Source organism: Chlorocebus sabaeus, chromosome 2, assembly GCF_047675955.1.
Source record: "Chlorocebus sabaeus isolate Y175 chromosome 2, mChlSab1.0.hap1, whole genome shotgun sequence".
In the NCBI taxonomy this organism is placed as follows: Eukaryota; Metazoa; Chordata; class Mammalia; order Primates; family Cercopithecidae; genus Chlorocebus; species Chlorocebus sabaeus.
Window position 1 is genome coordinate 30,639,449 of NC_132905.1, and position 25,715 is coordinate 30,665,163.

The 25,715-nt window shown below is 39.7% G+C and overlaps 1 protein-coding gene across 4 annotated transcripts in view; it reads right to left on the reverse strand.

Moving 5' to 3' along the window:
* Nucleotides 1–25,218, reverse strand: part of PLCB1 (phospholipase C beta 1) — a 761,313-nt gene extending 736,095 nt beyond the window's left edge. For all 4 annotated transcript variants that reach the window (XM_008018384.3, XM_008018395.3, XM_037990865.2 and 1 more), the window contains exons 1-2: nucleotides 24,701–25,218; nucleotides 6,851–6,928 (exon numbers count right to left, since the gene is read on the reverse strand). In XM_008018384.3, coding sequence (XP_008016575.3) covers nucleotides 6,851–6,928; nucleotides 24,701–24,799 — 177 coding nt within the window. In that variant the 5' untranslated portion in view covers nucleotides 24,800–25,218. The remainder of the gene's footprint in view (nucleotides 1–6,850; nucleotides 6,929–24,700) is intronic.
* Between the last annotated feature and the right edge of the window lie 497 nt (nucleotides 25,219–25,715).

The following is a 25,715-nucleotide window of genomic DNA, read 5'->3' on the forward strand; positions in this document are numbered from 1 at the left end:
AGGGTCCAAGAAACTTTCACCTATGATGAAGTATTTATTAGCAAATTAGCCTCAGAGGGAAAGTCTTTTAAACAATAAATCCTTCTTTTGCCTTCCATGGCTCTGTTCCCAAAACATTATGAAATACATAAATAAACATCTTATTTGACCAAATAGACCTAAGCTTCAATGTTTCAGATCAAAAGACCACAGCAGAGTCTAAACAGAAAACAAGTCAGTGTTGCCTTGAAGAAGAAAAAAGGAATAAAAAGATACACATAAATAAATGCTCACTTGGTTTTTAAAACAACACATTTTTGTGGTCCCTAATACTTAAGGACAATTGTTTGGTTAGAGAATAATTGTTTATTATGCAGTAATAATAAAAGTCACCACAAAGGATGGAGGGGTTACAAAGTAGCAGGTGTTATGCTAAGTCATTCATTTTACACATTGAATGTTCACAACAACACTGAGAGTAATACCCATCTTATAGATAATGATACCAAGGCTTTGATTTGTAAAGAGATTCACTGAGGGTGACTCATTAAATACACAGCAGAGCCAGACTGTGACAATCCACATCTGTCACAGCTTCAAAACTGGTTTCCTCAACCAGCTTTGGGCTTCCCAAATTAGGACTGTTTTAGGAAAACCAGACTTGGCTTCAAACAAAAGTGTTCACCTAATACATTCCAATCTCTCTTAACCAAAGAATCCTTCTAAAACCCTTCATTTGGGGGCATCTATATTAAGTTGTTAAGCACTATGCATCTGTATTAAGCAATTCCTAGATAAGGATTCTGGTAAAAGTAGTTTATTTTAGAGGTGGTTTTAAAACACAATCAGGAGTGGAGAAGTGAGACAGGAAGGGAAGGAAACCCATAAGGGGAACATTTTTAAGCCACTTACCACTGTAGGTAACTGGGCTTAATCCACTAGAGAATTCTAGGATATAATATAAAGCATGCACCTTTAAGTTATCCCACCCAAGAGGTGAGGGAGCTGTGGTATTTATCCACTGAATCTCATTGGTTAGGGTGAGCATGCATTGCCAGGAACTTCTGGGTAGCAACGTGAGTTCTAGTAGCCAGACAATGAAAAAGAATGCAGGCACTGGCCAGCCACTGGAGCCCAGCTTGTGTTCTCAGGAGTGGTGAGGAAGAGGGTGCGGATATGGCACTGTGTCTATCCTAGCTATTAATATCATCGATGCTGGTGAAGGAAATTCAAGGAAGGTGAAGGAAAAGACTTAGTGCCCAGATGCTGCTGCTGAGTCAACAATGACTGATACACTGCTCCAGGCCAAGGAACAATCCCAGCCCTCACAAAGCAATCCTCACATGAATTCTGGTGTTTTTTGTTTGTTTTTTGGGGTTTTTTTTTCTAGATAATGTAAGTTATTGTTTCAACCTTTAGGGAAAGTTACCAAATAAAATGAATAGCATTTGTCTTCTAAATTTATAACTACATCATTGCATTTAATCACTCAGTGGACTCCTGTATGACCTATCCCTTATCATACATAAGAAGGGTCAAAGTTGATAATTTTGGGATACCCTAGAGAAGTATATCCCAAAGAGAAAGCCTCACTGCTAAAAATCATTAATGAAATGTGTGGTGCCCAGTAGTTCTTTATGGAAGTCAGACTATTTTTAATAGGAAATCACTAGATTTTCTTGTTGACGTTTATGATGCATCATTCAAAATATTTTTGAACTCTGGACTCATGCTGAAAAATGTTACTGTGACTTATGTAAATATTTAACTTTTAAACTTTGCTTTTGAACTCTGTAGAAATTTAAGGTTATCATAAGAGAAGACTATCTATGGTTGCCATTAATGGAAACTGAATCATCACTGTGTACAAACATCCAGAATGGTGTCTCATGCAAATTCACAGGCCAGAACAAGATGGCAGATGGCATAGATTGTAGAACCAATCTTTCTTGTGCTAAGTCTCTAGAAATGATTAAATATGCAGGTATAAATTTAAATCTCTAATCTAGGATCACGGGTAAACAAAAAGAATTACACTTTTTGAGCCACAAAGTATGAAAGGCAGAAAATAAATGAGATAAAAATGAAGTAGGAAATCAGAACCCAGCAGTCCACACGTATTAAAACATAACAGATCTTTGGGCTATCCAAACCAGGTGGTGAAATGTCAGCACTACGAGTGATATGAAGAAATTGAAGTTAGAGCTCCACCTCACACCAGTCCTCATAATACATTACATATGGATTAAAAACCTAGATTCATAATGGTGATGAGAAAGAATCAGAAATATCTTAAAGGAAGCAAAAAGTGGGGAGGTAGTTGGAATGTAACTACATCAAAATTTAAAGCTTCAAGTCATCTTTTGTTATCCATAAATTAGATATTAAGAAAGTCAAAGACAAACCACAGACAGGAAGAGTGTAATTGCAACATTTATAACAGCTAAAGGAGTACATCTAGAATACACAGAGAACTGTCAACACAAGGGCAAGAGATATAAATAGGCAATCCATGTAAAGAAAAACTGAAATGGCCAATGAACATATGATAATATACACAGTTTACTAGCAAATCAGGCAATGGCAGATTAAAACAAGGTGATATAGCAGTTGCATCAGTTGGGCAAAAATTAAAATATTCCTGTTACTGTTGGTTGGGCTTAAGAAAACAGTTCCACTCATATAAGACGGGTTGAGTTACAAAATGGTACAGCCATTAACTATAATTTAGGATAGGTGTAACCTTGAATCAGCAATCGCATTTCTGAGCATTTACCTTAGGGAATCCCTGACCCATATTCCCAGAGAGGGCTACACACAGCTATTACTCCATATTATAGGATTCTTTGTAATCCCAAATTAGAAACAAACACCAGGAATCCATCAATGAGAACTTTTGTATTCTTAAATAAAATTTGCTAATCAATTATTTAACATACGAGAGAGCAATACGAAAGAATGTGATAGATACACATGTACTAACCCGAAAAACTCCCTAAGATAGACCAATTTAACAGAATGATATAGACACACATGTACTAACTTGAAAAATTCTCTAAGACACACTGTATGGTAAAAAGGATATTGTGGAATAGTTAAAGTAATATGATGTAACTTAGTATAAAAATAGACATAAGCAAAACAAAATGAAGTATTTCCATAGTTACGCATGCACAAATTTATTTAAAAGAGACCTACAAAGAAACCATGAAGCTATTAGTTGACTCTGGATAGAGAACTAGGGTTAGAATCAATAGGAGAGTGCAGTTTAAAGGTAGTTACATTGCTTTACTCTTTTACAGATAAAAAGATACTTGTATATGATCCACAACATTAAAAATAAATAAGATTTGTAACAAAAAAAGAAAGTAATAGGAGTTCTTCATGTAAAATGTGTGTTTTTCCTCCCATTCCTTTTTAAATTTAATGATGTGTTCCTTTTCCCTTCCCCCAAGCTCCAGTTGTACGAAGACAAGGAAGAGTTTACTGAACTATATTGAACTTCTTGGATCTGAACTAGTGGTGACTAGTTTTATTTTTACACCAACCTTGGCACAGAAGCACGGCATCAAGTTGCAAGGAAAAGGTCTAATTTTTTTTCATATTCTAGCAGGATAGGTTTTGGTTAACTCTTTAACATTGACACTTTTTTTCCTCTTTAGCCTTTCTTTCAAAACCGGTGGAGCAGATTCTTACAGTTCACGTGGTTTTCACAGCTAATACTTCCTGTGTCGGTTTTGTAGTGCTCACATGGCACGGATCCAGAGAAAAGTTATAGCCTAATGCATGCCACCTCTCAAGGACTCAGGCTGTGCAGGACTCCCTTCTCACCCGTGACTTACAAATAAATTCATCCTCTTCACATCACCTACACTTACACAAGAAAAACCACTCTCCTTAAAATAGTCATATTCAGAAACTCATTTTTGCTCATTTTATTCAATAAGATTTACAGAGCCAACAATACAGTGAAAAGAATTATTAAAATAAGTCCAGAGCTGGCACAAAGCATAAACATTTATCCCTAAAAACGATATTCATATTTATCTGCTTCCACCAACTCCAAACATTCTGTCAGTGTTTCACTAAAACACATTTCTGCTACCTAAAAATGACTCGCTAGCTTCAGTTTTTGATTCCTAAATTCATCATCTGTGCTGTCTTCTTTGTCACCTATCATTTCTATGGTGACAAATCAAAGAAGGGGTTTTGGAAGGCAGCATGTCATTGTCTACAGAAGGGAAAGCCAGTGGCTTGAAATAAGTGGCTCTGATACAAGATCTCATGTAGCCATGACAAGAGGACATGCACAGAACACCATACAATGTGACCATTTACCTCCAATGCTATAAAAAAGAAAAACAAAAAACTCTTGTAAAATCCTCCCTGCTAGGGATTTCTGCTCACCTCTGAGCAGACTAGACCTCAGATGATTGCTAATCCAAGTACTTTGGTATAAGCTTCATGAACCAAAGAGGGAATATATTAGAAGAAGCCCAAAGGGAGAAGAGAGGCATATTACAATAAACACCAGTGCAAGCTTCCCAACCAATGAAAAACACAGTGTATAAAATCAAGGGATAAACTTAAAGGTATCACATTTTCTTGTTCTCTGAGAGATTATCTCTATGATACACGTGACAGATTCCTAAAACTAATTGCCAGATAAAAATATTTTTTAAAAAGTGGCCCTCTACGTAGCATCATGATTGTACCATTCATCCATGTACCTTCAAATGATCTTATGCAAAAACACCCACTAAAAGCTTGGCGTGCCATCTTTTATTTGCATGCACCATTTCTTCTAGCACACATTTACTCTAATTCATCACTTAGAGTCATCCATCTCCTAAAAGCGGATGAATCACTCTTGCTGGTTCCAGGACTGGGCTTAAAGCCAGAAAGAAAATGACAAACTTGAAAGCATGGTAAGTCTAATTTTTTTTTTCTTAAATCCTCTGATCTTTTGGATTCTAAGATATATGATCACTAAGAAATAAGCCTCCAAATTCTGATAAATGACTGAGAGATGACTTCGGTATTTAGAAAGTGAAAAGTCAAATTTACTATTTCTATCTATTGGCTAGAACTGTAAGAGTAATATCCATGAAAAGAAAAGTAATAACATGATAAAAGGAATTGCTACCACATTATCTGTTTCAGTGGGTCATAAACAGCATTACAACCAAGATTAAAAAGTTTGTGAAAAAATGAAAACAAATTTTCCTACATTTGAAAATAAACATAGGTCAAAATACTGGGTTCACAATAGAGATGGAACAAAGAGGCTTTGGTCTTAAACCCTTTTTCTTTATTAAGCAAATAAATATTGATGATTGGTCTAGAGGGGAGTTTAACTGAGTTGCCATGAATTATTTAAAAATCCCAGAATATCTTCTGTTGCTTTTACAGAAGTTTGATCTACAAGTTGAAAAATCAAACTGACAGTTTGGTCTCTTGTAAAAATACCCAAACTTTAGAAATGTTCTAGGCATTATAAATACATCTTTCATGAATATAGTTTCAACAGTTCTAAAAATATCCTTTAGGAGAAGAAAAAAACGCCCAAAAACAAAACTTCTTGCAAGCCATTGTTTTACACATAACAGCAGGAAACCAAACAGAATGTCTAAGCCAAAGCGATTAACACACCCAATAATAAATGTGAGCGTTAAGTAGGAAATCCTACTCAAATACAATTTTTGACATTAGCCTAGGGTCTGTGGTTTACCTCCACTTCTACAGCCACACATGGTTCCACGGCACACTGATTTCGAATCTCACTCCAGGACAACAAGACTGAAATTTGCCTTTTGAATGATGTGTCAACAGGCTCATTCAGGAGTGGCCCTGGGACCAGACACCGGTATAATTGAGCTTGCCTCAGAGACAGAAGGCAAAGCTGACAGGCAACTCCAGGAACTTTGGACATAAGAAACTAATTTAGAGTTTTGAAAGAGCTAACAATTTGTTCCTCCTTCATCAGTAACTGTGGAGGTTGCAGCTGTTTTAATGGTATACTATTATTATTCTACTGTTTTCAACATGTATTTAGCATTCTCAATAAACCCTATCTCATTTCTCCATATATCAAAATTTAGAGAACAAAAACATTCTATATTCTGTGGCCTCTGAGGTTCAAGTGTAGGACTGTGGCAATGATGCTTGAAATAATAACCACTTTCCACGAGTGTTCTCGTCTAACTGCCCATTAAACTCCAAATAAATCTTATGATCAGCAGATATTCTACTTTTTAATAATTCAGTACAGAATCATCAATTGGTTTCATAATAAATGAGATAATAAATTCATGCTATTGTGGGCAGAAAGCTAATTTAGTAAGAAATTCCTGACAACTGAAGGAATAGGCTAAAGGAATTTTATTCTTGATTTTCTGACATAAACAAACTATCAAGGCCAAATTCCTGCTGATTCTGAGAGAGTCCTTAATGAACAGCACAGGGGAAAAGAGAGAGAAAGAAAAGCCAAGGGGTATGGCTACTGGGTCAAAAGTTATTTTCTCATCATTTTTCTTCGTCCTTTACAGGTGGGGACTTAAATCAGGAAAGCTGGCTAATTATGTTCTACACCAAATGTAATTCAAATTCCCCTGTTCCTATCCTAACACATAATATAAGCAGAACCAAAAATACCAGTTGCTCCAGAATTCAGCAAATCTACTATTTCAAACTAGTGACTTTGAAAAGTCCTAAATTCTAAGAATACCTTAGATATTCTTTAAAAGTGGAACATTTAAATAAACTGCAAAAGATCTGTAGAATGGAAGTTCTTCTATAGATAAGATACGTAAATACTTTTCAAAGTAGTAAACGATGGAAAAATGTAAGAAAGACATATCTCATTTCTTACCTTGTTTTGATCTGTCCAGTAAAAGAAAAATCCCTGAGGGTCAGTCCTCAAAATAATTGGAGTAACAATAGTTGAGTCCTAGAAATGTAAGAAGAAACATGAATATCAACATATATCATTGTAGAAAAATCTATCCAGGAGTTATTTAAGAAGTAATACTTGTAAGGAGATTCTCCAAAGTAGTCAATTATTAAGAAAAATTTCAAAAGAAATTAGACATGGCATTTTTAACTTCATGGAATTATCCATGATGTAACTTTCCTAATAATCAGAATACTTATACATAACTTGTAACGGAAAAAGCCATTATGCATTTATTGATTAAGGTATGTTTTCTATTAAAAATCTATATTTAGTTTTTCAAATAATTTTAAGACTAAACATCATTACATATTTTTATGATTAATATTAACTAAAATCCATGCTTAAGAATAGTATTTTAAATTACATTTGCTCCACAAAATGATTTTTAATTGTAATAGAGTGAAACATAGCATTTGAGCATCCCTGTTTCCAAGGTAACTGTAAATAAGGCCATCTTCTACATATTCAGAAAGATATATACAAACGCTGCAAATTTCAATTTTACATGCTAAAATAAAACATCATAGGTAAATAGTCTTCAGAGTTGAAAGCATGCATAGTAAAAAGCAAAACTTGCCCACATTGTAATTACAATATTAAACATTTCTAAAACACGTGTTCTTTTCTCTTAGCAATTTTCAGAAAGACATACTATCTGCACAAGAAAATACATATCACTGGATATGGATTTTTATCCTGAAACACTCAGGCCTTTGCAGGAATTGCATTTTTTAGAGAGACATAAATTGCCAGTTTTTTCAACTGTTTCATACGCACAACCGTAGTGTGTCATATCATCTAGCTTATTAAAAGAACTTGTAATGAAAATTAGAACTTGAGAGAGAATTTTGGCATAGGGACCTTTTTCTTCCTAATGGGCAGAGTAGTATGAATGATTTTCATCCATATATTAAGTTTTATTGTAAGAGCTCGGTTCTGGAAGATGTTCTTCTCTTGGGTTCAAATTCCTGCCTGTCCTGTCTCAGCGCATGGCTTTACACAACTGAAAAAAGAAGGGGATAATCATAATACGTAACTCAGAAGGTTGTCGTGAGAAATAGCTAGGATAATTTGGGGTAAAGCATCTGGGCACGTATGCCACATAAAAATGTTCATTATTTTTATAGTGGATTATATTTAAAAACAGATGTATTAAAATACTAAATGTAAGTGTATCAGAATATTCTGGGTTACTGTAGTAAAACACACAGAACCTGACATTTACTCTTTTCTAATATACTTTTCAGTGGTATTACATGCCTTCACCTTGCTGTGCTGCCATCAGCACCATCCATCTTCAGCACTTTTCATCTTCCCAAATTGAAACGCCACATGCATTAAACACTAATTCCTCATTCCCTCCTCCCCCCATAACCGGGCAACCACCATTCTTACTTTCTGTATCTATGAATTTGACTACTCCAGGTAATTAAATAATTTGACGATTTTAAGTAGTTACATAAGTAAAATTGTGTAATATTTGTCCTTTTGTGTTTGCCTCATTTTATTTAGCATGAAGTCCTAAAGCTTCATTCATAGAGTATGTGTCATATCTCCTTCCTGCTTAAAGCTGAAGAATATTCCATGTCTGTGTACGCCATGTTTTGTTTATCCATTCATCCACTGATGAATATCTAGGTTGTTTCCACCTTTTGGCTGTTGTGAATAATGCTGTTATGAACATAGATGCACAGATATCTATCTGAGTCCTCAGTTTCAGTATATACCCAGAAGTGGAATTACTGGATCATATGATAGTACTATGTTTATTTTTTTGAGGAACTGCCATTCTGTTTGATGCTCATATTCCATATATACATCCTTAACATGCAGTTGGAAAAAACATATTTTACAAGGACTGTGCTGTTGCAAGGAACTTCAGCTAGAATTTTAAAATTTCCTAATTACTTCTAAATGTCAAAAAAAGACATTTGAAAATAAACTTGATATTACAATGAAAGAATAATTTTTAATATATTTTAGGCTTCTTTCATGAGATTGCATGCATAATAGCTCACAGCAATATTTCCAATACATCATAGCAATATTTTCAGTCCTGTTTTCTTACTTCTAGAAGTGGGCAAAATAAAAGTTTTGACAGGCTGCACACAACACACATTCCCACTTCTAGAGGAATTTAGAATAAACTGTAGGTGTGTCTTATCTTTTTCAAGTCAGTTCCTTTTCTTATCAGAGCATCTGACAAAATTCTAATCAAAATCTTGGTGGCAATTCCCTGCAAGGATCCCAGACAATCAAACATTTAAGTGAGCAGAATAAAACTTTTCAAAATTTATATTTAGGAACACTATTCTATGCTGCCTAGTTTGTTTCAGATATTTCCATTTCTAGCTTATTCCTTCCCCTCCTTCAAAATTAAACCTTCTTTGTTCAATGTTTTCTTGACCCCACTCTTCCGGCCACAGTTCCTCTGTTAAGTGATCATTTATCTCGGCTCCCTGCCTGCTTCCTTCATAATCACCTCTAACATTCCAAGATCTCCTGGAACTTGGCATCCTTGCCATGCAAAGTAGGATTTGACCCAGAAATATATGAATGTCTATTTTCATTTCCACCTGCTTATTTTCCCACCTCCCACATAGCTGCTAGTGTCTATATTCTCCCCATACCAAAGTAGCCACTCAACCCAGATCCCAAATATTCTTAATTGTCAGAACATATGCCCAGGTTTGAAACTTGAAATATATGATCATCCTTCATTGACAAAGGAGCTGCAGATAGGTTGCAACTCTTGGGACCTTTGTAGAATGATGAAGACAGCTCTCAGATGGTCTATATTTTAATCCTTTACCTCTCCATCAACATCTATAACATGTGTATTTCATAAGATTGTTGTTTTGAAACTTTCATATGCATCACATTCACTGAGGGATGTTGTAAAAACACAGATTGCTGGGCTCTTTCTCCAGAGTCCCTCATTTAGTAGCTCTGGGACAGAGTCTGAAAATCTGCACTTCTAAGAAGCTCATGGTGATGCTGATGCTGTTGGTCCAGGGACCACACTTAAAAAACCACAGATGTAGGCGTATAATGGGTGAGGCTTTAGTTCAGGAATACGATGATGTTTACCTCCAAGAACACCTGTGACCTTAGAATGCAGGCAAACCATATCTTGTAAGTATATTGCTTCTAAGAATTCAACTCTAATTTACTTAAAGTTATATTTTTTCTAATAAGTATTTGTCTATAAAAAAGAAAACAGTAATAAACACACTTGTCTTAAGTTAGTAATAGCAGATAATGTTCAGTAAATTTCTACTTGCTGCTCTTTATTTGATAGAATACATTTTACTGTCATATCATCAATAGTGAAGACTAATATAGTAATTAAGAAGATGTTATTTAGTAAATTACATGAATCTCTGAAGAGTCTTTAAGCCAAATCAAAAATGATCAAGGGGCAAAGCAAAAGACCTTAACAAAACCTCGAAATCCTGAAGAATAAGAAACAATTCAGCAAGGAAAAAAAAGAGTCAGTGGAATCAACATTAACATTACAATGATTTGCTCATCAATGCACTGATATAAGTCAATAATAAATACTAAAGAAACTGACATGAAATGACAAAGGCATGACTAATCCAAACTCACTTCTAATACCAGTATACCTTTTTACAAAAATCCCTGACTGAATAGTAACTGATGCATCCTCAACATTTGCTCTGAGCCAATCACTGTGGCGAACTTCACAGCTTTTCTCCTTTAATACTTATAATAACTTAAGAGGTAGACACTATTATTATTCCCATTTTACAGATACCTAGACCAAGGCTTGGGCTAAATAACTTGCTCAAGGAAAGCCAGTTAAGCTGGTACGGGAAGCACTGGAAATTAAACCTTCAAGTACGCACTCTATAACAGTGCTTCTCAACTTTTTCCATTATTGCCCTGCAAAGGAGCCTTTTTAGGTCTTTATTTTTCTAATAATCCCCCACGACATTTCAATATTACAGATAGGCTGAATATCTGCATATATGCTGTAGGTATAACTGTGCTTTATACCAAAAAAAGAAAGAGAGTAAGATTTTTTTGCTGTTGTTGTTCTCCAAAACCACTTTTCATTTCCTTGGAAGCGACATGGCCCCTGTTGAGAATGGATGCCCTATACTGGTGCTGTCCAATACGGGAGCTGCTGTGGCTCCCTGTGACGACTGAGCACTTGAAATGCGACTGCTGAGACTAAGACGTGCTGCAAGATTTCAAAGACTAAGAATGGAAACAAGAATAGAAAATAGCTCACTAATGATTTCTGACATTGATTACAAGTCAAAATGGCTACACTGGCTTAAATTAAAGATAGTATTCATATTAATTCCATCTGTTTCTTTTTTACTTGTTTTAATGAGGCTATTAGAACATTTATAAGTATCCTATGTGCCTCACATTATATTTCCGTTAGGCAGGGCAACTCCAAACCTTCACAGGGATACTCCTTAACAGGGAAATTTCTCACAAAACAGTCTCAGTGCTCTTGTCACACAATTCCAGCAAGGTTGTTTATGGTTTTACCCACATATGCAGCTACCATTTAATTTTTAACGTTTAAATAGTATAAAATAAATCTAACTTCTTCTCTAAGTGTCCGTTCTTCAATATCTAACTAGAGCCATCATGTTGCTACCCTGTGAGCTATACTTTACCAGGCTGAGGTATGCCATTGGGTTCATCGTGCCCCCCTCCCCAACAACTCACATGGTGAAGTCCTAACCCCCAGTACCTGAAAGTGTGACCTTATTCAGAGATAGGGTCTTTACAGATATGATTAAGCTAAAAGGAGGCCTTAAGAGTGGGCCCTAATCCAATATGACTGGTGTCCTTGTAAGAAGAGGACATCTGGACACAGGCATGTACAGAAGGAAAATGATGTGAAGATGCAAGGAGAAGTCGGCCATCTACCAGCCAAGACGAGAGGCCTAGAACACATCCTTCCCTCATGGCCCTCAGCAGGAAGCAATCCTGCTGACACCTTTATCTCCAACTTCCTTCAGAACTGTGAGAAAATAAATTTGTTGTGTAATCCACCCAGGCTGCGGTCCTTTGTTATGGAAGTCTTAGTAAACTACTAGGAAGTATAACCCTAAACCTCAAGGCTCGTGTCAAGGGCCAGTCCACAGACCCATGGCACATTCCTTAGCACCACTGTCAGCAAGTCTCCTGGCCAAGGTTGACCACAATTCTCACTCCACAGTGATCCTCATGTTTTTATGCTATTACGAGAGAACACACATGAATAGAGGCATGCAATTCTAAACTAATCAATACCACAGAGTCAACAGGAAAAGTAACAAGCAATGTTCCACAGGGATTGCCCAAGACTTGCATTAGGAAGCAGCACGGCCAAATACAGCAAACAGAGACACTGGGGGGAAAACAGCTATGCAACGGACAAAGAGTTCTAAGGGTCACAGAAAATCAGATGTGATGCCTGTCAAACTAAACATGAGCAATACAGCCCTGGCTATGAAATGAAAACATTATAAAGGTAGTCTTGGATGCCAGATGGGGAATTAAGATCATTTAAGTAAAACATCCCTGTGTATCAGCATTGATGAGACTTTTCCTCCAGGAGTGTGTCTACTCTGAAATTTCCCAAAATAAACAAAAGCAGAAGAGACGAAGAAGGTCCAGAGTAGGAATGCAAAACAGTGGAGAGAAGCAACGTAAAGATACTGGCTTCCTACAGAACAAGCAGGAAGATCCCCTTTTAACACAATGTAGGGAAATGTTGGAAGCATTGTTCTTCAAGTACCATGCAAGATACTTCAGATAATCCACTAGAGAACCAAATTAAAGCCCAGATACCAAATCAACCGAGGTGCTCCTGGCTGAGTGGGGGCATCAGATGAGAAAAACCAATAATTTCAATAACATATAGCTCTGGTGGGTATGCAGTGGCATCTCAATGTGTTTTTTAATGTGCATTTCTCCAATGACTAACGATGTTAAACATCTTTTCATGTACTTATTGGCCTTTGGGGTTGCAGGGAGGGTGGTGAACTGGCTGGATACTTTTAAGAGCATAGTATATCATTTATCATTTTCATCAGTGGTTCTCAACTGGGAGCAATTTTCCACACCAGGGGACTTTTGGCAATGTCTGGAGACAATTTTGGTTGTCACTACTGGGGGGTTTTGCAACTGACACCTAGTATCTAGAGTGAGGGATGCTGCTAAATATCATATAATACACAGGCCAGACTCCACAACAAAAAAACTAATGGGGCTAAATGTCAATGGTGCCAGGGTTGAAAACATGGTTTTAATGGTTTCTGGTTGACTTTATAAGTCTAAAATCCTCCAAGGACCTAACCAGTATATATGCAGGCCCTTGCCATCCAACCACATTATCTGAGCCGCACTCCCCTGTGCTAATTCTGCTTCTGTCTTTCAAAACCCTGAGTTTCTTGGCTCTTTGGAACACCCACACCTGCTGTTCCCTCCACCTGACACATTCTTCTACTCATGTGGGCCTAAATCCCACTTTTCATAAATAGAATTTTCCAGGGAAAGCTTCCTTGCTTCCTATACTCACTTGTACTTTTTTTCCTTCATAGCAGTTATAATGAAAATAATTGTACCTCTATTTGTTTAGCATATGTCTCCCCAATAAAGGCAGGCATGAAATCATTCATCATCATGAATCCACAATACTAGCACAATACTTAAAAGAGACATCAGTACATTTTTAAAGTATGATTGGTGAATGAATGGATGAAGAGGTGGAAGGTACTGCAGGAAATAAAAACAAGGAAGATTCTGAAAAATATCAGTTGGGGTTGCTGGGAGCCATGTTGCCCATAGCCCTGACAAAGAAATTTCAAAGTAGTGATGAGGGCAGAAAAAAGGCTTCGGAAGGCTGAGAAGAAGTGGGTAGGAGGTGAGGACAGGGAGACAGTGACTATAAGTTACACTTGCATAGTAGAGGGAAGGAGATGAGGGAGGAGACAGTAACTAAAGGAGGAAAAAGGACTGGGGAACACTGTGTTGGTTTTGAGGTTGGGATTTTTACTAGTAAAGGCATATTGTTATGTTCTTAGGAAAGCTTCAACTGAGGGGAAACTCACATAGACACTGTCAAAAGAAAGGTGAGTGGTGGCAGATAATAATGAAGTCAGGATTCAGAGATGCCAGGAAGGACGAGCTCCACAATATAAATGCAGAAGGTGAGGTATTTCTCAGGGGCAAGAGGGCAGCTGGAACAATGGAGGTGGCCCAAGTACATTAAATGAGGAGTGGAGAAAGGAGGAAATTAAAAGCATTGTTCCAGGGACTTCCATTGCCTCTGTACACAAAGAATAGGGTAGGTGGAAGTTTATTATAAATCAAATTTAGAACTATGTCTTGTTACTTTTCTCGCTTTAGCAATAAAGCACAAGTATTCTTTTTTCTCTTTGTGAATAATTATCGTGATAGAATGTTTTTACAACCATGTGTCTTTTGTTCTGTCACTCCCAACACTTCTGAATTTCTTTAAGGGCAATTTTCATTGCAATATTTGGGTGTATGGAGGAACATCTTTTTCAGAAAATAGGAACTAATGGTAACATTTAGAATATGAGATATAAATACATTAAGCATCATCATATTCAACCAATATTGAATTGCAGTGTAGTACATGCTCAAACTTAAGACACATTTAGACCTTAAATGAAATCAGCACTGTAACAGCAGTGAGCTCTGCATTGCCAATAAATGGTTTCCTTTTCAAATGCACATGGAGAAATCCCATTTAAGAAGACCATAGAGTCCCTTAGGACCCTGGGAGATTTCAGATGGAATGGAAGGACAAGGAGCAAGGTGTTCCAACCAATGCAACACAACACCTCAAAGGTCACGAAGGTCTCATAGGAGCATGACTGTCCTCCAGGTCTGCCTCAAGGCTGCACACTCCCCTATGTGAGCCTACTGTGAGCCAGACAAATACCAGACAGCTCCTTCATTCCACAAACATTCCCTGAGCACCAGCACCTCCCAGTGCCAGGCCTATGCTCTCCCCTAGGGAAAAAATAATAATAATTATAAAGCTATAGCCCTCCAGAAGTCGTGCTCTAGTTGTAATATAAACAAGGCATATCCACCTCCCTGCACAAGTAATATAGATCTGGACTCTCAATTGACACTACCTTGCATTCTGCATCATGCTTGAGAGCAAGCAACTCACCCTCTACATTTCCTTCATGCCTACCATATTCTTAATCTTCCATGATCCATGATTTCTATGAGAGGCCATGGGACCGGCCTTAATAGGAATCAGCAAAAGACAACATTTGCACATATGTCAAGAAGAAGAAAAGGTGGAGTAACAGATTTATGAAGAGTCTTGCTGAATGCAGAAATGTCACTTACTCGGCAATGAAAAAAAAGACCTTAAACACCATACCTCAATACCTGTCTTTCCACGTGCATGTTTCCACACTGACTGATGTAGAATATATTTAAAGACTATAGAGCATATTGCGCCTCCCTCCCTTTTTCTTTTTTTTCTTTTTTTTTTTTTTTTTGTTTCCGGAGTCTCACTCCGTCACCCAGGCTGGAATGCAGTGGGGCGAGCTTGGCTCACTGCAACCTCTGCCTGCCTCCTGGGTTTAAGTGATTCTTCCGCCTCAGCCTCCTGAGTAGTCAGGATTACAGGTTTGCACCAGCACACCCAGGTAATTTTTGTATTCTAGTAGATATGGGGTTTCATCATGATGGCCAGGCTGGTCTTGAACTCCCGACCTCAACTGATCCACCTGCCTTGGCCTCCCAATATGCTGGGATCACAGGCGCGAGCCACTGCGGCTGGCCTGCCCTTTTTGTCTCAAAGCAGCGATGAGGTTTTCCAATGCTCACACATCTTGCACAGTGTAGAGAAAAACGGACTGTATGTACACCATGAAAAATAGCTATTTTGAAGACAATGGCTCAAAAACTGAGTTTGCAGGGATCTAAGCTTCACATGTATGAATCCTAAAAATAACACAGATTCTTTGGAAAAGTCTACCAATCTCTTTAAACTTACATTCATTTAGACTCTATTAAAAGTTTTTTGTTGGCCATGTTCGGTGGCTCACGTCTGTAATCCCAGCACTTTGGGAGGCCAAGGCAGGTGGATCACGAGGTCAGGAGTTTGAGACCAGCCTGGCCAACATGGAGAAACCCTATCTCTACTAAAAATACAAAATTAGTTGGGCATGGTGGCACATGCCTGTAATCCCAGCTACTCCGGAAGCTGAGGCAGGAGAAACGCTTGAACCGGGGAGGCAGATGTTGCGGTGCGCCGAGATCGCACCATTGCACTCCAGTCTGGGCAAAAAGAGTAAAACTCCATCTCAAAAAAAAAAAAAAAACACCTTTTTTTGTTTTTGTTTCGTTGTTGTTGTTACCAAAAGGACCCTGTTTGGGGACATGATGGTAGACTGGAAAGGATGCTGAATTTGGCCAGAAGATCTAGTTTTAAATTCCTCTTCCGAATCTACCTAGTTATGTGTCCTTCAACAAATCACAATCAGTAGCCTCAATTTATTTCTATGTGAAACGCAAAAGAAGAACCCTTGCTCTTTTTCCTACCACCCAAGGTGGTCTTGATGACTGAACAGGGGTAAGCAGGGCTGCTACATAAGCATGAATGCCTACTATTAGGACTCAGTCTGGATATTGAATTCCAGAGGAAATACTACAGCAAAACTTCATTTTATCCAACTGTAGCACTGAAGGAAAAAACTATGTAGGATACTTAGAAGATTATTATATTTAGGACTGAAAGTTGTGAAATCGTAGAACCACTAAAGGCCATATCAGCCAGGATTTGGTACGAGAACCAGAAATTTCTCTTGAAGTTTTAAGATAAAGGGACTTCATTTAATTAAGCACTTGACAGAAAAACTGGGAGGGTTGGAGGAGCGGGCTTTAGGCTGGGTCTCCATGAATGATCCCAGAACATAGCAACACAGACCCTTGAGGAGAGCTGTTATGTCTACCACATTCAGAAAGGTGAGAAATCAAGAAGGAACTCCCAGGGTCCAAACAAAACACCAGCTTTGTTGAAGCCAAAGAAGTGTAAGCTGCCAACAGGGAGTGGCCACTGTGACCAATGGCCACTTCAGAGACACTGAAGAACTATCACAGAAAGTGCCACCTCTTTTAGCATCTCACGTATCTGTAGAAATACAGGAACATGAAAGGATGCAGGAAATTGGCCCCTTTCATATTTCTGCCCTCCATCTCTCATATGCATGAATTTATTTGGTGGAAATATTAATTTTCAAGAAGAATGTTGGTCAAAAAGGAGTCTGGTAAATGTAGCTTTAGAAGTCCACACTTTGTATTATAGGAAGTCCTACTAAGAGGATGTAGGAATCGATGCTATGTGAGATTCAACCATATCCAACACAGCACACCTGAGGAGGATCAGGATTGGCATCTTTAACATTTTTTGACCAGCTCAATTGCTGATTTGCTCTATGATTTTCCAGCTTTATGAGCTCATATGGCTTCTTCTATACAATGGATTAAAATTAAATTAAATTTCCCTTACTCTTAACTATTTCATAGATGACTTCCAAAAAATTTTTGATCTTTTTAAATGGCAAAATAATATCTTAATCTTCTAGATATCAATGCTATGTATTGATATCCACATGACTACTTCAGGAAAATGTTTTCTTTTTTTTTATTATTATTATACTTTAATGTTCTAGGGTACATGCGCATAACGTGCAGGTTTGTTACATATGTATACTTGTGCCATATTGCTGTGCTGCACCCATCAACTCGTCAGCACCCATCTACTCATCATTTACATCAGGTATAACTCCCAATGCAATCCCTCCCCCCTCTCCCCTCCCCATGATAGGCCCCGGTGTGTGATGTTCCCCTTCCCGAGTCTAAGTGATCTCATTGTTCAGTTCCCACCTATGAGTGAGAACATGCGGTGTTTGGTTTTCTGTTCTTGTGATAGTTTGCTAAGAATGATGGTTTCCAGCTGCATCCATGTCCCTACAAAGGACACAAACTCATCCTTTTTGATGGCTGCATAGTATTCCATGGTGTATATGTGCCACATTTTCTTAATCCAGTCTTTCACTGATGGACATCTGGGTTGATTCCAAGTCTTTGCTATTGTGAATAGTGCCGCAATAAACATACGTGTGCATGTATCTTAAAAAAACAAACAACCCCATCAAAAAGTGGGCAAAGGATATGAACAGACATTTCTCAAAAGAAGACATTCATACAGCCAACAGACACATGAAAAAATGCTCATCATCACTGGCCATCAGAGAAATGCAAATCAAAACCACAATGAGATAACATCTCACACCAGTTAGAATGGCGATCATTCAAAAGTCAGGAAACAACAGGTGCTGGAGAGGATGTGGAGAAATAGGAACACTTTTACACTGTTGGTGGGATTGTAAACTAGTTCAACCATTATGGAAAACAGTATGGCGATTCCTCAAGGATCTAGAACTAGATGTACCATATGACCCAGCCATCCCATTACTGGGTATATACCCAAAGGAAAATGTTTTCTTTACTAACGAATCCACTTTCTGTGATCTTGTACATTAAACGTCAATTCAGTAAAAAGAAACAGAATATTAACCAAATATTGTAAACAAAGCCCTTGAAGGCCGGACGCAGTGGCTCACGCTTGTAATCCCAGCACTTTGGGAGGCCGAGGTGGGCGGATTACCCAAGGTCAGGAGTTCGAGACCAGCCTGGCCAACATGGCAAAACCCCTGTCTCTACTAAAAATAAAAATAAATTAGCTGGGTGTGGTGCTGTGTGCCTGTAATCCCAGATGCTCTGGAGGCTGAGGTATGAGAATCGCTTGAACCCAGTGGCAGAGGTTGGCAGTGAGCCGAGATGGTGCCACTGCACTCCAGCCTGGGTGACAGAGCAAGAATCTGTCTCAAAAAAAAAAAAATTTTTTGAGAATTAACACGTGGTAATGATAATAAAATCAAACATTAGATCTTAAAGAGATCAGAGGAAAACCAGAGAGACTCTTAAAGAACATAAGCATCCTTTATATTCTATTCCAGTTAGTTAGTTCCTTTATATCCTATTTCAGTTAGTTAGTTACGAAAATCAATGGCTTCTTCATGGTCGTATATGTAAATGACCTCAGAAATATGTCCATATTTCCTTTGCCTACTTACACATAGGGGCACAAGGCTCTGATTAGGCAATCAGATACAAAACAGAGAGGGAAAAGATTAGATGGAATAGACTGTGAAATGTGCCTGAGCATTCGGAATTTATGATATGCTCTGAAAGTTTGCATGAACCTAATTATTAGCTCCAGTAACAAGAAGACTAATGATTTCAGTTACCACGGGTTTGTTATTTAAGTGGAGACCCATAGCGTTAGTCAACAATTCACCATCAATCCCCTTCCATTGTCTGCTGGTACTTCTTGTTCATGATAACATGAAACAATTCTGATAAGGAAATATTTAACTACAGGTTACCAAGTCCCACATAAAAAAGCAAAATGTTCCTGTTCCCTTTATATGTCATTGCAGGTAAATATAACTTGAAGCTATTTATTGATAGGCTAAACTTTCAAACAAAGCTAATAGCCAGTGCAAATTATCCTCATTCACCACAGGTAGGGAAATATTAGTGTTAAGCAAGATAATAGAGAAAACCTATGCGAGAAAATTATATTCCAGCAACAGTACTGTACTAGTCTGCTTTGCCCTGCCAATAACAGCCTGTAGGCATTATATTTCCTCAGTAAATTACTAGGGTTTTGTTGAACTGCTTCCTCCTTCAGGGCATTTACTATACCTGCTGCACTTCCCAGACTTGGGACAGACAAGAACCGAATCAAGGGTCATGTAATCTGACTATAAGTCACTTTTGTTGTTATTGTTCAAGAGGATCAGTTCAGCAATAATAAAAATGCTTTAGGCTGAAGAGGTTCTTTTTTTGTAAGTTTTCATTCAAAGTAAAAATAGCTTATTAGATTAAAAACAAGCAAAACCAAACTATGAAGTTAGAAGTCAAGAAAAGGGTTACCCTTAGGAGGGGATATAGGGACTGGAAGAGAGCACTTAGGAATTCTGGGACAAGTGATGCTGTTTCTTGATATGGTACTGATGACATGGGAGTGTTCACTTTGTGAAAATGGATCCAGCTGGACCCAGAATTTGTGTGTTTTGTTGTATGCATGTTACACTGATTTTTAAAAAAGTTTCAAGTAGCTTTATTGATTTGTTTGCAAAAAAGTTATACTTTTACACTTTTACAGTAATTATTGACTAACAATGAGAAATTCACAAAGCTCTTTGGACAAGAAAAATGGAATAACTGGGCATATTTAAGAGGCTCTTTAGAGGGCACCTGCTAGCCTTCCATTCTAAAATCCACCTTACACTTTGTAGTTGGTCCATCCACATTAGCCAGCTACCAACTCAGAGAAGTTTCTTCCCTGTTTCCCATAACCTTTCCAAAGTGAATGTTACTAAATTCCCCCCTCGCAAACCCTTTTCCCCTAGGCTCTCTCATTAATCTTGTCAGTGTCATCTTGTCATCATTTTCTTGTCATCATTTTGGAAACTGGAACAGCAGATTCCACAAAATGCAAAAGTTCTAAGCTTTTGTGTAGGATGCTGGGAAATGTGCAACATACTAGTATTTCTTAAATTACCTGTTTTAGCTGTGGGGGTTGAAGGTGTGGTAAAGGAGGGAGTTACTTGATTCAAATCCAGACGGCATTAATGCAAATCCAAACTTCTGAGTTTCATCAGACTTCTCAGACAACTTAATCTAGCAATTATTTTTCCGTGTTAGAATATGCTTGTAAGACAAAATGTGCAATGTGAAATTATATACACATATATACATACATATATATGAAATTTAAGTGAAAATAATCTTTTGGATTATTTTTAAACTGACTTGCTGTAGAGAGTGGGTTCTGCTCTAAATTACGTAGACTTATTTTCCGTGAAACACCTGGATTTTTAAAAGAAGGTAAGAAACCTGATTTTTCTCCAAATTATAAAATATAAAATCAAAACACACATTAAAGGGAATGGAAGTAAGGTCTGAATTTTTCCACAAGAAGAATAAAAGAGCCATAGAACACCTACTAACCACCTTGATAAAATTCACATCCATCTTATTTCTGAGGGACAATAACTTTTAAAAACATGTTTTATTGAAGGTTGCCTGTATATCAGGCTTTTTACAAAGCAATGTATATGCATTCATTCATCTAACCTCAACAGCTGTTCTATGAGTTAGGAAATATTACAATTTGCATGTTACCGTTGAGGAAATTGAAGTTGGGATGCATTACGCAACCTGCCCACAGTAAGATCTGAATTTGAAAGGTAAGAATGAAGAAACAGAAGGAATAAACAAATGAAAGCCCTTCCATCCCTCAGAGGTTATGGGACAGTGATTCAGAGTGCTTAGGCATGGAAAATAGGGCCAAATCAGTGGTTGGCAGTCCTATTGTACAGTTTACAGTCCTTCCTCTTTCTCTCCATGTCCTGTCCAATATAGACCAAGGCCAAGGTCCAGAAGAGAAAGGAGTTTCTCTCACAATCTCCCAAGCTCCCTAGCTTAGATCAAGAAAGTAACTCTCCTTCCACTGTCTACCTCACCAGAATTCTTCCACAATACCCACAGTCCTTTACACCCACCTCCTACCACCAGAGCCTGCTAATAGACAAATGCAAAACAAAAGCAAAGATATGAGGTTGAATTTTTTAAATATCATTAGGTCAGTGGTTTATCTTCATGCCAAGTTCAGGAGGACAAGTATAGCCTTGATGTTCAGACCGTATACACCATGAGTTTTAAAATACTGAAATAGTCAAAAAAAACCCACCTACCTATCCACCCATCCACAGACCCTGGGGACTCCCAGACCACCTCATGATCAAGCAGCAAAATCATTAATGCCTGGCCCTGGTACAACAGGGTATTTCCAGGATCTATTACGCACCTGCTGTCTGTTGTAATTGTTTAGTGCCTATGTTAAAGCTTTTGACTACCACCCTTAGAGCATCCACAGCCTCACCGTGACTTGGTAGGTGGCCAACAAATTATGCATGGCACTACACCCTCTGGGTGACATCTTCCATTCCATATGGTGGTCAGGACAACAAGACCAGTGATTATACTGCTTTAATCACTTCAGGAACAAGAGATAATTTCTTCACGTCCTAAACAGCCCCAAATTCATCATTTTTGAATGTCCTGTAACATTACCACGCTTTTACACAAGCAGCAGCAAACATACAAAAAAGCTAAGTGATTGGCCTAAAGTCATGTAGCTTACTGGTGAAACAACTAAGAGGTAAACTGAGGCCTTTGATTCAAGATCTAGTTCTTTTTTGTCTTCAACACACTGTCTCACTAAGGTACAATATAAAGAGCCGGATAACTTGAATTGGCTTGATTCTGGAAGGGCAAATATGAGCTGAGAAGAGTAGATGAGGGATGCCTGGGGAGGAAAAACGCAACCCCAAGAAAGGCCGGGTCCCTTGCAGTCCGCTGATCGGCATGAAGACCCAGAGAACCAAAGAGCCTGCAGTATAGCTCATTATATTCCAGATAACTTGACTCCTGAGTGCAGTCTAGGTTTTTTTTGTTTTGTTTTGTTGTTTTTTAAAAAAAAAACAACAACAAAAACCTGAGATTCTACTGGCCTTCTCCTTAGTGCCTACGTCTTTCCTTCCAGGAGGCTTCCTTGGAAACTCACTGCTGCAATGCTCAGAGGGAGCTCTTTTCAACTTCTTCTTTGGTTGGTATTTCACGAACATCCTCTCTATTACCCTCAATGCATCACCCAATCTCTCTCTCACTGGTGTTTTGATGATTTTTGTCTCCTCCACCTAGCATGTAAGGTCCACAACAGCAGGGATTTTGTCTACTTTTTTCACCACCCCAGGATCCAGTCTAGGATTGGCAATAATAGGTGAGCAAGAAATACGTGTTACAGAAAGGTACATAATGAAAGTCATCTACCTGGATATATCAAAATGTGTTTTCATAGAATACTTTCATTATCAACGTGATGTTGGCTATTTTCTCCAAAACAAGAAATTATAGAGAATTATTTAAAATACAGTTTAGAATCATCACTGTATATAAATCCAGAGCTTATGCTGAAACTCCCTTTTTAAATTCTGCAAAGTCTCTTTCTCTTCCCTCTGCCCTTCACTCTCTTTCTCAGTAAATCCGTCATCACATCACCTCTCTATTCAAGGATCTCAAAATGGGCAAGACTGTCTTATTTATTGCTGAACTGCATTTTCTTTGTCTTTTTTTTTTCCCTGACACAAAGAATTTAATCTGCGTCTGAATTTATTTAGATTCTATTCCATTTACAAAAACATTCAGTCCAATTAGACTGGAACAGAAAGAAGAAAAGTGTGAAGCCCATGGTAAAAAAAATGTATGTTTACATCCTTGCCTACAGCATTTAATAATTGGCATGAGCTTTCAAGGAAGCTGTGGTTCATACTCCAAGTTCCATTTGCGCTTCCAGCTGGACAAAATATAGACACAGACGCACTCAGCTAAGTAATTGGATTCACTACCTGGAATATTTAAATTGTTTTCAGACACTGGAAAATGGCTTAAGAAGATTAAAGAAAAATACCCTAGAGAATAACAGGCTATAATTTACTAGGTGGAAAATCTTTTCGGCAAGAAGAACGCCTCATTCTCCTATAATTCCTTCTGATTAAGAGATGTATTAGTCATTTGGACTTAAATTTCCTTAGAACCTGGCAACTCGGATTTATTTCAGTAGGTTTTTCTTATCGAACCTTTTGAATGACACCCAGGACATAAAATTGATGCCATAATGCTCTCCATCAGAAGATTCGCATGTTTTCAGCTGGACGACTAATTTATGTGTTTTGAAGACAACTGGGGTAAAGGGGAAGGGGAAGTCATTCGAAGTCCTGGGGTCTGGGCTGCACGTAAAGCATTAGAGACCCTGGCGCTGGGCTAGGCTCTGCCCTACCTGGCAAATGGTGCAGGTAAGTCCTGGGGCAACCCCTCAACGTGTCTATTTCAGGCAGAAGACTCCAATCAGCTCAGTTCTCAAAAGTCAGCCCTCTCCACTTGCCTGCAGGCCCGTGAGTCCTCCAGGACCCCTCAAGGGCCCCCATTCTGTTCACGCCCTCCCCAGATGTGTCCCCGCAGCCCTTTTCAGGGACCCTCACTCCGGAGCCAGGCGCTGAAGTTTGGCATCAACGACCACCTGTTGGCTGGACCGTTGTGTCCTCCGCCGCATGGGCTCCCACAAAAGCGCTAAGAGGGTTCGCAATCACTAAGTGTTCTGGACTTCAGGCCCTTCCTTCTTGAAATCGGGCAAAAGAGGTAATAGGGGGTGCGTCCGCAGGCGGAGAGGGACGCGACTTGTTCACACCAGGCGCTTTCCAGTTGGTCTCAACTTCACACTCCCTACTTCCCGAACTTTCAGGACCTGTCACCAGGCAAAGCTTGCCCCTCCCTCTCCACTGGCCCAAAACATTTAAGACCCTCAGGGGGCGCTTGCCAGACCCAGAAAGGATGGCAACTACTAAAGCCCGATGAAACAGGAGCGCGCGCAAAGCTTCTGCCCTTGGACATCCGCTTTGGCAGATGTCAACCTGTGCGCCCAAGGCGGCCCCTGCCCGCTCCCAGTGCGCCCATTGCATAACGCGCCCCTCGCCCCACCCCCACGACGCCCGCCCTGCCCGGTGCCCGAGCCAGCGCCCCGACTCGGGCCGCCCCAATACTTACATCATCCCACTTGACGAATTTGATGCCCTTCTTGAGGCTGTCGGACACGCACACGGGCTTGAGTTGCAAGGCGTGCACTCCGGGTTGAGCCCCGGCCATCTGGGCTCATCTGGGCTCCGGGCGGCCCGGGCGAGCGCGGCAGAGACTGGGAACCGCGCGCGAGGCGCGGGGCGCGGGGCGCGGGCTCCTTTCTCTGCTCCTGAGGCGCTCGACTCTTCTCCCCCGCCGGCCTCCCCGGCCTCCTGGCCTCCGCACCTCCCTCCGGCGCCGCTCAGCAGGCAGAGCGCGCGGGGGCGCAGCGCCGGGCCATGCCCCAGGCGGGACGCGAGGTCGGGAACCCGCGGTGGATGAGGAGCCCCGGAAGGCGAAGAGAAGCCGAGCCGGGCAGCCGAGGCTGCCAGTCGCGGCGGATTCTGCTCCTCCGCCGCCGCCGCCGCCTCAAAGCGCACCATTCAGCACATCCTCTATACACAGAGGGAGAGAGCGAGTGACACACGCCCGGCGCCCCCCCTCCGCGCTCTTTTCCCTCCTCCCTCCTCTTCCCCCCACCCCCTTCCCCGCCACCCTCGCTCGCTGGGTCCTTCCTTCCCCCCGCGGCTCCCAGCCCAACTTTGCACGCTGGGTCAGGCGCCAGGAAGCGGGGATGCAGCGGCACCTCCTGGCTCCTAAGCCCCATTGCAGCCAACGCCTGCCTCCCGCATTAGCTCTGAGCATGCCTGGTGCCCTGGTTGCAGGGGTGCTAGGGGTCCCCAGGAGCCTTACGCTCTTTGGGGTTTTCTTGGGAACTTGGGCTCGAGTTCCGGAGCGTCTTTGGATCCCAACCGGGTGGGAAAAGGGACCCATTCGGAGGAACCATAGGCAACCCGCAGATTTCAACTGTAGCTGGAGCACTCCAGCGCCAGCCACAAACCAGCTTTTTTGAGAAAAGAATTATCATTTATCAGCAGAGACGAGCGCAGCTGAGAGGCGCTTTGAGGAAACCTCGCCACGGCTGAGAGTTTGCAGCGCGCTGATC